General features: G+C 30.9%; 1 protein-coding gene across 1 annotated transcript; it reads left to right on the top strand.

Moving 5' to 3' along the window:
- The first annotated feature begins 7,244 nt into the window (after nucleotides 1-7,244).
- LOC126677560 (pyruvate kinase 1, cytosolic-like) lies at nucleotides 7,245-12,431 on the top strand. Its single transcript, XM_050372241.2, has 16 exons — nucleotides 7,245-7,358; nucleotides 8,997-9,093; nucleotides 9,168-9,265; nucleotides 9,339-9,494; nucleotides 9,897-9,974; nucleotides 10,049-10,177; nucleotides 10,258-10,338; nucleotides 10,489-10,557; nucleotides 10,657-10,746; nucleotides 10,824-10,968; nucleotides 11,122-11,210; nucleotides 11,294-11,389; nucleotides 11,583-11,650; nucleotides 11,737-11,836; nucleotides 11,937-11,993; nucleotides 12,091-12,431. Exons 1-16 carry the CDS (start codon nucleotides 7,284-7,286, stop codon nucleotides 12,241-12,243), a joined length of 1,581 nt encoding a protein of 526 aa, XP_050228198.1. The 5' UTR covers nucleotides 7,245-7,283; the 3' UTR covers nucleotides 12,244-12,431.
- Nucleotides 12,432-12,999: the final 568 nt, after the last annotated feature.

Here is a 12,999-nt window from a genome sequence, read left to right as displayed (position 1 = left end):
ACAATTTAATTAATTATAGGATGAAAATATTAAAAATAATTAAATAGAAGAGTTATATTATCTTTTTTCTATTTGAAAAAATACAAATAAGTTAAAAAATGAAGGATTATTTTAAGCTTTTTTTAGATAAAAAAGTTCAATTTAATGCTTTAGGGTAGAGTTGAAAACAAAAAATCAAAAAAAGGGTACAATTAAACTTTTTCTTAGGACATGGTATAAACGAAAAAATATTACAAGATGGAGGTTTTTTAAGTAATTAAGCCCTATTTTTAATATTTATTACTACATATTTTACATTCTTCAGAAAATTGGGGTTGCTTCAGTTTAATATCAGAAATACAAACAAAAATAGTTGATGTTTTAGCATAAAAGTTGATTAAAATAAAAACAATTTTTTTTAATGAAAAATATTGATTTTCATTGATGACAAATTGCACTCGTTTTTGTATTATTTTTTAATTAAACATAAATAAACATTAATTAATTAAGGATTAATTTCATATAAAATCACCACCTTTACATGTTATTTCATTTTAATCACGTCTTTTAAAAAGTGTCAAATAAAATCACCACCTTTTATTTTTTTGCAAATCTATCACGAATGTGAAAATTCGGTGTATTTTTGTTGACTTGACAACCGGAATCAACAAGAAAAGAGTAAGAGGAATGTATTTTGTGTGTTAATAGGGCATTAGTCAAATTTAAAACATTTATTTGGTAGGAAAAATATATCGAATTTTACTCATCGATGATAGATTTGCAAATAAATGAAAGGTAGTGATTTTATTTGACACTTTTTAAAGGACGTGATTAAAATGAAAAAACGTGTAAAGGTGGTGATTTTATATGTACTTAATATTTTGTTTTAAATATTTAATCATGATGTCCACTTCAACAAATTTCGATACACGTTGTCATAGTATGATGATGTGGCTGCCAAAAATGATGTCCACTTCAATTAAATAAATGAGTACCACGTCAGCATATGCATCGAATTAAAATAAAAATAAAAATTTATGCATACAAATGAGATGTTTTAAAATTTATGACTACATTAAAAAATATGTATAGTTTATCAATTTATTTAACATTAGTCAATTAAATAAAGTGGTAGATGTAGACCTAACTTGGATGGTTAAAACATTTCTAAGTGTGTTAGGAGGTTGTGGGTGCAAACCATGCCTCCGTAACTAGTAACTACAATTAAAATTTTAAAGAGTCAATTTTTACTTTTAATAAAAAAATTCAACTGCTAGGTCGTGGGTTCGATTCCTCCCACAAGCGCTCCCCCCTCCCCAATTATCCAAAAAAAAAAAAACATAAAAATATTTTATGATCTATCATTTTAATCCAACTTTTTTAATTCATTTTATGGAAAGAATTTTATTCGTATAATTCCCTTTTAAAAATGTATATTTTAATTTTTCTCTTTTTTTTTTAGAAATTATAATTTTTCTCTTTAAATTCATCCATTCTTTTAAGGCCTAATTATTTAAAAAACTCCCACCTTGAAACAATTTTTCGTTTATACCCTGACGTAGGAAAAAGTTCATTTGTACCCTTTTTTTGATTTTTCGTTTTCAATTGTACCCCAAAATTTTATTTTTTGACAATTTAATTAATTATAGGATGAAAATATTAAAAATAATTAAATAAAAGGATTATATCATCTTTTTCTATTTGACAAAATATATATAAATTAAAAATGAAGGATTATTTTAAACTTTTTTTATAAAAAAAGTTCAATTTAGTGCTTTAGGGTAGAGTTGAAAATAAAAAATCAAAAAAGGGTACAAATGAACTTTTTCCTAAGTCATGGTATAAACGAAAAAATATTATAAGGTGAAGGTTTTTTAAGTAATTAAGCCTTTTTTTAATTGCTCATAGGAATAAGTAGTACTCAAAAACAGGAGTCATGCCAGCTTTCTCTTTTCAGATAAATGGACCATTCATTAAATTTGTATTTACTGAATTGGACATAACTTTGTCTTCATCCTGCTTATTATTGAATAGTAAACCAACTCAAATAAATCAACCTAAAAAAATCAAAGAAATAAAACTTTATATATTTTAATAATTTAATTTATAATTCTACGAAATAAAGTTAGCTAAATCTAATTTTATTTTTCAGAATGTATTTTTTTTTAATATTTTATACCAAATTCAATTTATTTAAATTTAATGTTTTTTGGCGCTATAAAAATAAAAAAATAGATTCAATTGATCTTATTCTAAAAAAAATTAAATTAAATTATCAAATGTATATATGATCTACGTGACTTCGTTCTATAAATTTGAAATCGGAATATTGACTATTTACTCATTATAAAATCAATTCACATGGTAGCAAAACGCTTGAATATAAAGTTTAGCTTTCTAAAATTTTAGTCTATTTTTAGTTTTCTCATTTTAGATCGGGTTCTTTTTGTTTCTCCATAAAAATATAAATATTATAAAAATAGAATTTATTTGACAACTTAGATGGTTCAACAAAAATTTAATATCTAATATGGCTTAGTTTACCGTAGCAATCGAGTTTGCATCAAATCAATATTTTGGCTAGTTTTTAGGTAGCACAAAAACAGAAAACAACAACGACACAAAATAGATATAGAAAAACAATAATGTCTCCAAACGAAGGGACACGAAACATGGACATATAAGAATATATTTATATAAATTAAAAGCTATAACTTTCATATATAATAAGTTTTATTTATACATTTATGATAATTAATAAAATAAATTAATTCATTCATTCAAAATTTAAATTTCACACACACACACACACATACACACACACACACACACACACACACACACACATATATATATATATATATATATATACACACACTAAAATTAGTATTTTAAAATTGACAAATATTACAATGTAATTTAACAAAAATAAAATGATAATATATACTATAGGTAATGTTAATAATAAATTTTATAGATAATTTGATTGATTTTTTATTTTTGGCATTATTTATCCTTATGTTTCTCTTAAGGTGATTTTTTTGTCTAATGACCATAGTAAAGGTGAGGTAGCGTCTTCTACTAAGTATTTGGATCGTTCAAAATTAATTCAAGTTGTTACTGATTTGCCGTCTAGGTCTGATTTACAAATGTGACTGATATTATGGATGTTATTAAGGTAACTAATGTTGATAATTTTAATAAAATTAATTAAGCTATTTTTTGTGTTCATAATTCTGAAGCTACTATTCTTTCTTTAGTCGAGCATCATAAGGCTGCTGCTAAGGATCTTTCGGTTTTCAGGTAGTTCTGCTTTTTTTTTTCTAGGATAAACTGGCTCACCCATAATTTTCAAAATCGGTATACATTCCAAGATTGATATCCTCGTGGGCCTATCGGTCTGGTGATTCTATTTTACTAGAGTCGGTCATATTTATATTTTTGTAGGTTGGTTTGCCCCTATTATCACTAGCCCCCGAAGAGTCTTTTAGATATTCATGTTCGGAATCGGGGTTCTCTTTTGCTTCTTTAAAGTAGGGATTCACTGCATCCGGTGTTTGAATGTATATTCTTTAAACCGGGGTTGGTGCTATGCTGCGTTTTGATAAAAATATATAAAGAAGTGGTCTAATTTGAATTTTTTAGGCGCCACTTCTCTTCTTTTGGCCGTTATCGTTATTCGTGTTCTTGTGTTAAATGGCGCTTTGTGATTGTTTCATTTAACTTAAGAAACCTTTCATCTATCTATCTTGACTTTCGACTTTCTTTTGATACATTTATTTTCTCCCATATTCTATTCTTCTTGTTTTCTTAAGTTTTCTTCTCCAAAATCTCAAATCCTTCTCATAAAGTTCTTGCGCTTTTTTCTTTGGTTACTTTTTCCAGTTTTCTTCCTCGATTCTCTACCAAGTAAATTATTTGTTCAACTTTCATTTTCTGATAGCTAGGGTTTTTGTAATTCGACATGCATGTTTTTTTAAATTTGTTTTTGGGTGTTAAATGAGAAAACTTTCTCAAAATTTATTCCTGGGCTAGTTTATTTTGCTGTATTCGTGTGCTTCCTTCATTTGTAACTTTGATTTTGTTATTCTCATATTCCATATAGCTTATATGTTGTAAATGATGCCTCCAACAACAGTTACTATTGAAAATAATAAAGGTGCTGATACCCAGCATTAAGGGGATAAAGTTGTAGTTAATTCTCAAGAAGAGAGGGAAAATTTCTCTGCCCATTCTTCTTCTTCTTCTTGAGCTCTGTCCGAAAAAACCACTGATATAGATTCCTACAAACTTAAAGTTATTAAAGAAAGTTTCGTGATTCAGAAGAGTTTGAATTGGTAGTTTTCCCTTCTTATTATAGACCATATATAACTCTGACGAAGAATCATGTATGTGTATTCTTTGAACAATTGTGATATTCCTTCCAGTCACTATAGCATATTTCTGAAAGCTTATGAGGCTGTATCGGTTGTTCCTTTCATGAAATTCTGGGTTTGTTTTTATAATTTTCATCACAAAGATAACATTAGTGTTGCTTGTTTGCATTCTAGGAAAGAGCATAAGCCGAAGCTTGTAACGGGGGTAACAAATTCCTTAAAAGGATGGGATAAAAAGTTATTTCTTTGTTAAGCATACTGAGCTTTCAAAGACCTTCCTACTACTAGGGTTAGTGCTGATCGTAAGGTTACTAAAAAAATGTTTATTCTTGAAGTGAAGGAAAACGATATAGCAAAATTGAATGCAATGTTCACTGTCATGACCCAAACCCATTAGTTGCAACCGGTGCAAGGAAAAAGGAGTGATTGTTCCGGAACCCGTAGCAAGCCTAACAATCTATCAATTCTATACGCATACCCACAACATGTCATATCAAATTTAAGCATATTCAAAATTTTGTTCTTTACTCTTTTGTAAATCGTTATCACATTATGCATGCAAAACAGTGTGATTTCATTTTTTATTTATTACACATGCCATACCAATGGATGATATTAATTTTTCCAATTAATACATATATCCTTTCTTTAGTTACCTTAGCATGCTTCTTTGCCAACTTATACATTATTTATCTTGACAAAACATCCTACATGAACTTTATCTTCATGTCAATATCATAAAACATGACAAACTTACATATAACAAACAAAATAAATATAATCTAAAATATACACACTGGTCGAGACGACAGACTGCTACCAACACTACTACTGCTGCTGCAGATCTACTAGAAATAAGAAAGACTATACTTCCTTCAAGATCCCAAAAACATATCTTCCGAGAACAATAAAGTCAGAAGTCAACCTCAAAGACGTGAATCGCTACCTGAAAATGGTTCAACTTTAAAACGTCAGTTATACCTAGTGAATTTCTACATTTAGTAATAAACATTAATAAAATAACATAATACGTACAACCACATATGATAACTAGACGAAACCATATTTAATTGTCACCTCGAATCATATTTAATTGTAATCTCATGATCCATGGGTTAATCTGGAATTCAACCACTACCGCTACTTATAGCCGAGAATTTTCTTTCTACCATTAACCATTCAAACCTAAGGTACGCAAACATTGGTTGTCAAAAGATGACTTGGGACGTACAATCATCGGCCGTCTATTCCTAATCACGTCCCTCTCTTTAGGGCATATACCAATATGCCATTATCTAACTCTTCAATCTTCACGGTTTCATTATTGCATCTTATAATGTAACATTTTAATGATTCCCCTTCTTTCTGCTTGCAATGATATAATTCTTTTGAACTTCTCTTAGGTGGAATATTCTTGAAAATCCTCATGATGAACTCCATTAATAACTACTTCCATATCTCGACAAATTTGGTGGCAATTCATTTGAACCACCTTTGGGTGCTTCTCATTAAACTAGTTGGAATACTTTGCACATGATTACCTTTGTCAAATCCACTTGTACCGTCTTTTTATATAATTTGGTGACATAGTTTTAGAGGCATTTGGATTCCATTTAATTTATTTAGAATGGGCAGCTTAAACTGGTAATTTTTTTTGCCAAAATCACAGGTCATAGAGGGGATCTTAACTCCTAGACATCCACCACCGCCATTCATCTAGAGATTCCCCTTTCTTCTAGTGTCAGATTCTCTCCGGGATGCTTCTGTGGGTGCACCAGTTGGTGCAACGAGGAAATGGTTGTGGTGGTGCTAGGAATGGTGTCGCCTGTGTTTTGGCTTCCTACTTAATAAAGCTTTCTTTTTTTCCAACAAATTTCGCGTTTCTACAGGATTTATGCTCTTTTTTTTTTATCTCTATAGGAGAGATTGTCCGTTCTCTTTCCCTCCCCGATTCAATTGGTGCATCATTTGACTCTGAGTTGCGAGGCAAGACAAATGGTACAACCGGAAGCAGTGACTTGTCTTTGGAAATCTTGTTCAAGCATGTCTTACTGTATCCAATCAAAATTTTTATTAAGGAAGACTTGTATTCTTACAGACGGGCGCCAAATGATGGATCATTGAGATAATGGAAGATGAATATGTCCTTGATGTGATCCTAACATATGTCTTATGAAGAAAAAAATTAAATTGAGTTTGAATTTCATACACAAAGTCCACTCTAATGCTCAAGTCAATAAAAACAGATAAAAGGTATAGTTAATGCTTAATGAAATGGTAGAGATTGATGACCTCCTGATTCAATTGGCTAAAAGTGACAAGTGATGTCCAAAGACCTAGAGGTCTTGGGTTCAAAATCCCATGAAGACAAAATAATGGAAATTATTTAGAGATTTATAGAGAATTATGGAAGGGCTATTTGTACTTTAAGTTCGCAAAGAAAAGCTATAAGCGTCAAAAACGTCGGCTGCGACATCGTTCTGTCATGATGGCGAGTTTTGTAAGCGATGCATTCAACATAAACGATGTGGATGGCGTGAATAACGTAAAATCAAATGTTGTAAAAGCAAAAATATTTAACTTGAATATCTCCGGTTGAAAAAACGGAATGGTAGAAAAATAATACTTATACTAGCAAGTGAAATGCCATTACTTTGTAATCAAAAATATTTAGAGAGGTGCCATCCAAAAATATATAATTAATAACCATATTATTATATAAAATAATTTTTGTTTTCAGAAAAATTACACATAAATTGAATGGAGAAAATACAAATAAACCCATTAACAAAAATCCAAGGAGGACATATTTGAAAATTGAGTTTGGTGGCACCTAATTGATGTTGGACCACTTGCACTATAAGTAGGTCTTAGATGCACCATTTAGACACTCACTTCACTTCTCTTTGTTAGATCAAAAGAAAAAAAATGCAAGGAGGGCAGATGGTAGTTGAAGAGCCTCTAAGGCTCTCCTCAATCTTAACTTCTTCAAATTCAAAACCAGTAAGTTTTCCCTTCACATTTTCTCCATCTACATTTTTTTCCCTTCTAAAAATAGATTTTAAACAATTAAAAAAACGAAATAAAATAATAAAATTTTGAAGGTAATTATAATCACCAAATGTTAAGTTAAAGAAATGAATGTGCACATGCATAAATTATACAGTTTGAGTTAAGAATAATAAAATAATAACAACGTGCATCACCTAAAAAATGACACGTATAAGGAACTTTATCCACTACTATATCTTTTATAAAAGTAACATTTGGATAATTTAATGATCTAACAAACAATCTTTTACGGTTTCTTTAATTAATAGTACTATTAATTTTACTTTTGAAACTCATTTTATTTATAATTTGGATATAATCTTTAAGCAAAAAAAAGTGATTGTCGGATCCATTTTATACAAATGTAACATCTCTTTGAATTTGTGTCATACGAAATAATTTTTTTAAATGATAAAAAATTAAAATAATAACTAAAAACAATTATGTTATTAGATTATAAACTATTAATTATAATAAGGTCACTATATATATATATATATATATATATATATATAATATAATATTATACCAATAAGCTATAGTTTATAAGCGCTGTACAGTAAAAACTGATAGGTCCTGGTTTAATTCATGCCATAAGCGCTTTTTCCTCTTCAATTGTTAAAAAAAAGGGTAATATCATAAAAATTCACAAACTTTACACGTTTTTTCAATTTAATTGCGCCTTTTAAATCTTGTCATAAAAATACATCAACTTTTATTTTTTCCCAAAATCATACTTGGTGTTACGTGACACTCATTTATTCGTTAAAAATGACCACCGCTTCTGCAAATTATACTAATGAATGAGTGCCACTTTAGCACCGTGTATGGATGTGAGAAAAAGTGAAAGTTGGTGTATTTTTATGAAAATTTCAAAAGGTGTGATTAAATTGAGAAAACATATAAAGTCAGTAAATATTTATGACATTAATCTAAAAAAATAATAAATTTTACGAACTATCACATAAAATGTTGGAAATCAGATCAAAACTGAATTTTTTTTAGAAAAGTTTGAATTTTATTAGTCGGGTTTAGATAATACCTAAAGTTTGTTTCAAATTTTTGGCACACGCAAGGGATCTACACAGTTCGAATGAGTATTATTCTGAACATGGAAGGTTCAAGTGTCATTTACATAATATGGCTTCTATATCAATTAGGCCTAACTCAATTTACATTTTATATTGCAACAAATAGCCTTCAGGTTGAGAATTTAAATCTATGCGCTATTCTTTGGTGGCATTCAAATATCACACTAGCAATTTTCCCCGGAACCGAAAATATTAAAAGAAAAACGCTTAAATGAGAAATAACGAATCCAAATATTTCATAAAATTAGTTTATAAATGCTATAAAGTTTCAGAGTTTCACAATTGTTTTAGAAAACATGGAATAAAATGCTGAAATGTTAGAACTCAATAAATTTTCGTGCAGCGTATCGCATTAATATACTCGACTAATACTAGAGTCATGTCGAAGTTGACACATTTTGATAGGTTTAGTTATAGAACAATGCTTATTTGGTAAATGATTAGCAGAGAACACATACATTATTGTAATAAGATGATGGTTATATCTTGGAAATTTCAGAGCTACTTACCTTCATTAACCAAAATAGTTGGAACACTTGGACCAAAATCGCGCTCTGTCGAAACCATTGAGGCTTGTCTGAATGCAGGAATGTCAGGTGATTGCTCTCAGCTTATTTTCCTTTACAGCTTATTAAAAAGCTACGCATGCTCAGCTTTTCTATGATGGCAGTTGCGCGGTTCGACTTTTCGTGGTTGGATGTTGATTACCACCAAGAAACTCTCAACAATTTGAGACTAGCAATGAGAAATGCTAAGAAACTATGTGCTGTAAGTTGCAAAATAATGCCATATTATACGTCCTGAATAGTTTATTGACAACCTGCAATCATTCCTGTTTCAGGTTATGGTAGACACTGTCGGCCCTGAACTTCCGATTCATAACCAGACTGGGAAACCAATCGAGCTAAAGGCCGATGATCGTGTCACGATTACTTCAGATATATCCAAAGAACCATCTGCAGAGTTCTTACCTGTTAATTTTACTGGACTTTCGCAGGTATGTATTTGATGACAGGTGTATGTTATATATTGCCCGTAAATGGAAATACTGGAACGGATTTGATGAAATAAATATAAAGTTTTATAGTTTCAAAAATGTTTCCAACAGAGAAAAAAATGTAAATATGTAAGACACAGCGAGTTTCCGTGCAGCATATACTATGGAGTACGGAAACGGAATATGCTTAAACTGACTATATAAAAAATGATGCTTCTTATATTTATAAATATAGAGCTTTGGAGTTTCAGAAGACTTTTCTGGAAACAGAAACCAAATGCCGAGGCATAAGTATTCGAAAATTTTCCGCGCAGCAGAGTTTATTCGTAATCATTTGTCCCATTTATCGTAAACTTATGCATTGAGTTCTATAATTTTGTATCGTTCATTCTTGAATTACAGATTCTTAAGAAGGGTGAGACAGTATTTCTTGGTCAGTACCTCTTCACAGGCAGTGAAAACACCTCTGTATGGCTTGAGGTAAAAAAAATATTCCTATTCCTGCTAAATTTGATAAACATGTTAATTTTCTAAAATTTGTGGTTGAATTTCAGGTGCTGGAGACAAATGGGAGCGATGTGATTTGCCTCGTAAAAAACACAGCCACTCTTACAGGATTTGTATTGATGCATGTTTCACAAGTTCTTGCAAGTTTGCCAACATTAAGTGATAATGATAAAAAGGTACTACTAATTCAGATCCATCATTGTAACTCTATACATAGTTCAACTTCTTAAGCCTGCCTACTTTTTTGATATGATAGATTATTTCGGAGTGGGGTTCGCACAATGATATCGATATCATCTCTCTATCTTATGCTCGCAATGCACAAGATATGCGCGAGGTTAGTCCATATCATATCTCTATCTTATGTTTGCAATTGTCTTAATGGCGAGACGGATTTAGCATTGGAAAATAATCCATCACTGAATCTGTCACTGCTTTGTTGATTTCCAGTAGTGCAGAGCTAATCGAACCGTTGTTCTTTTGGCAGCTTAGAGCTTTCCTTGGAGAACATAATTTAAATGAAGTGCAAGTGTTTGCCAAAATTGAAACTGTGGAGGTGAGCTAATTGATGAACTTATCATGTATGCTAAATTGATTCTTTCAGTAGTATTATTAGCTTTTGCTATTCTTACAATGTTGTTTGGATTTGCACTAGGGTTTGAAGCATTTTGATGAGATTCTTCAGGAGGCCGATGGAATTATCCTCGGACGCGGAAATTTAGGAATCGACCTTCCACCAGAAAAGGTCAGGATTTGAGGATGTATATCTAAATTTCAAAACTTTGACAATAGAATAAGTTTCATAAACTCTATGTGTTGCAGGTTTTCTTGTTTCAGAAATATGCTGTATATAAGAGTAATATGGCAGGGAAACCTGTCATAATATCTCGAGTAGTCGATAGCATGGCAGCAAATCTACGACCAACTCGTGCAGAAGCAACAGATGTTGCTAATGCTGTACTTGATGGTATGCAATTTAAAACGTTTAGTATTGATATCTTAATTTCCCAGCCACATCATAAAATTGTTTTGCCTATACTCATACGAGCTCATTTCAGAACCCGAATTAGACTAGAATTTCCCATTTTGTTATAATACCTCTCCTGCAATCATTACTTAGGTGCTGATGGTATATTATTGGGTGCTGAGACACTTCGAGGTCTATATCCAGTCGACACAATACGAACTGTGGGGAAAATATGTGCCGAGGTGAGTGTAGAAGCTCAACAAATTAGTATACATTCATGTAAAACAATGCTTGGAATACTAAGATACTGTTCTTGTTTTTGTAGGCTGAAACTGTATGCAATCATTCATTTCATTTTAAGAGAATAAGCAAGCATGTTGGAGAGCCTATGTCTCACGCCGAATCGGTTGCTTCCTCAGCGGTATCTTTCTGTTATATTCATGAATAATAAGTAATAAGCTATGTTGCATGAAAATGAAAAATGACAAAACAATGTTTTTTTTTATGAGAATAGAGTATTATAAATAGAAATTCAAGCAATTCTGAAAATGAATATAAAATGTCGAAACGTAAATGCAACAGCTCCATGACAGTGCGCTTTGATGCTTTCAAAGGTACGTGCTGCTATCAAGGTCAACGCTACACTCATTATCGCATTCACATCCTCGGGAGCAGCAGCGCAGTAGCTACATTTCTTCTTTTCCTTTTTTACTTTCTTATGCAGTTGCAGTCTGATGGCAGCTGATTGTTGCAAGTTTATGGTGTTAGGTTGATTGCTAAGTACAGGCCACCATTGCCTGTGTTTGCTGTTGTTATTCCTCGTCTTAAATCGAATTCGTTGAAGTGGTCTTTTACTGGTTCAGCACAGGTACGTAAATCTCTCTTCGTAACGTTTCTGGCTGCTGAGCTTAGAAATTCTTTTACAATCATATTTCTAGTAGTAACCACTGAATTTTTAAATTGTGCAGGCTCGTCATTTGCTCGGTGTAAGAGGAGTTTACCCCATTTTGGCTAGTCCTCTTGCGGTAAGCATCATAGCTGATTCCTAGTTCAGTAACTCTCTTTAAAAAACTTCTCACCATTTGATTCAACTTGTATGATTCTTCTTTGTTCTATATGCAGGCATCGTCAGGCGTTTCAAGTGACGAATCAACATTAAAAGTTGCAATTGATCATGGAAAATCTGTGGGACTACTTAAGCCTAACGATCGAGTAGTTGTTTTCGAAAAGATTGGGGACTCAGCAGTAGTAAAGATTGTGCAGCTTCAGTCCTAGCACATTCTCACCCATTAATCTCTAGCATAACATTCTAAATTTCTGCTGTTAATTTCGTGCGTATTATGTATGATGAGGAGGATTGCAAACGGGAAAAGATGATCATAATTCTTTTCGTTTGATTTACTAAATTTTAAGAGACATGAAAACAGAAATGAGAACGATTCCTATTATTTTTGTTTGGTTCAGGGAAATAGCAAAAGAATCACATTATTAAATTAATCATTTCTAGTTCCTCTTATTTTCATTCTTAAGTTTAACCTTAAGGGAAGTTATAAAATTAAAAATGTTAAATGATAGTATAACTTTAGCATGTGTTGGATCTAGAGTTAAATTCTTTACTTTCCCCCTCTCAAAAAGTTGAAAAACAAAATGTTTAAATTATAGGATCTTTACAAAATTACATAAAAAAAAAATTTACAAACTGCAAATTTTTAGTCATACCTCATCACCTCTCAATCTTTACTTTTTTATTCCGCAGTTTCAAACAGTTTTTAAAAAAAACACAATTTGAAATCGTTTTAAACAGTTTTTTAATGAGTTTCAAATGGTTTTAAACGGTTTCTAAACACACAATTGGCAGCCGTTTTTAAAATACCGTTTCCTAAACAGGTTTCAAAATAGTTTTAAACAGTTCAAAAAACACATTTCGAAACAGTTTCTAAAATAGTTTCTAAAAAAAACAGAGTACTTTTATAAATTTTCAGAGTAAAAAAATATATTTTTTTTTTAAAAAGAACAGATAAATAAATTTTC

The sequence above is a fragment of the Mercurialis annua genome, linkage group LG4, assembly GCF_937616625.2.
Source record: "Mercurialis annua linkage group LG4, ddMerAnnu1.2, whole genome shotgun sequence".
In the NCBI taxonomy this organism is placed as follows: Eukaryota; Viridiplantae; Streptophyta; class Magnoliopsida; order Malpighiales; family Euphorbiaceae; genus Mercurialis; species Mercurialis annua.
This window is presented reverse-complemented; position numbering and strand designations above follow the sequence as displayed.

Coding starts and splice junctions, on each gene's coding strand:
- LOC126677560 (XM_050372241.2), top strand. CDS start 7,284: ATGCAAGGAGGGCAGATGGTAGTTGAAGAGCCTCTAAGGCTCTCCTCA. Junction 9,495..9,896: donor ATTTTACTGGACTTTCGCAG/GTATGTATTTGA, acceptor CTTGAATTACAG/ATTCTTAAGAAGGGTGAGAC. Junction 11,211..11,293: donor TGGGGAAAATATGTGCCGAG/GTGAGTGTAGAA, acceptor TTGTTTTTGTAG/GCTGAAACTGTATGCAATCA.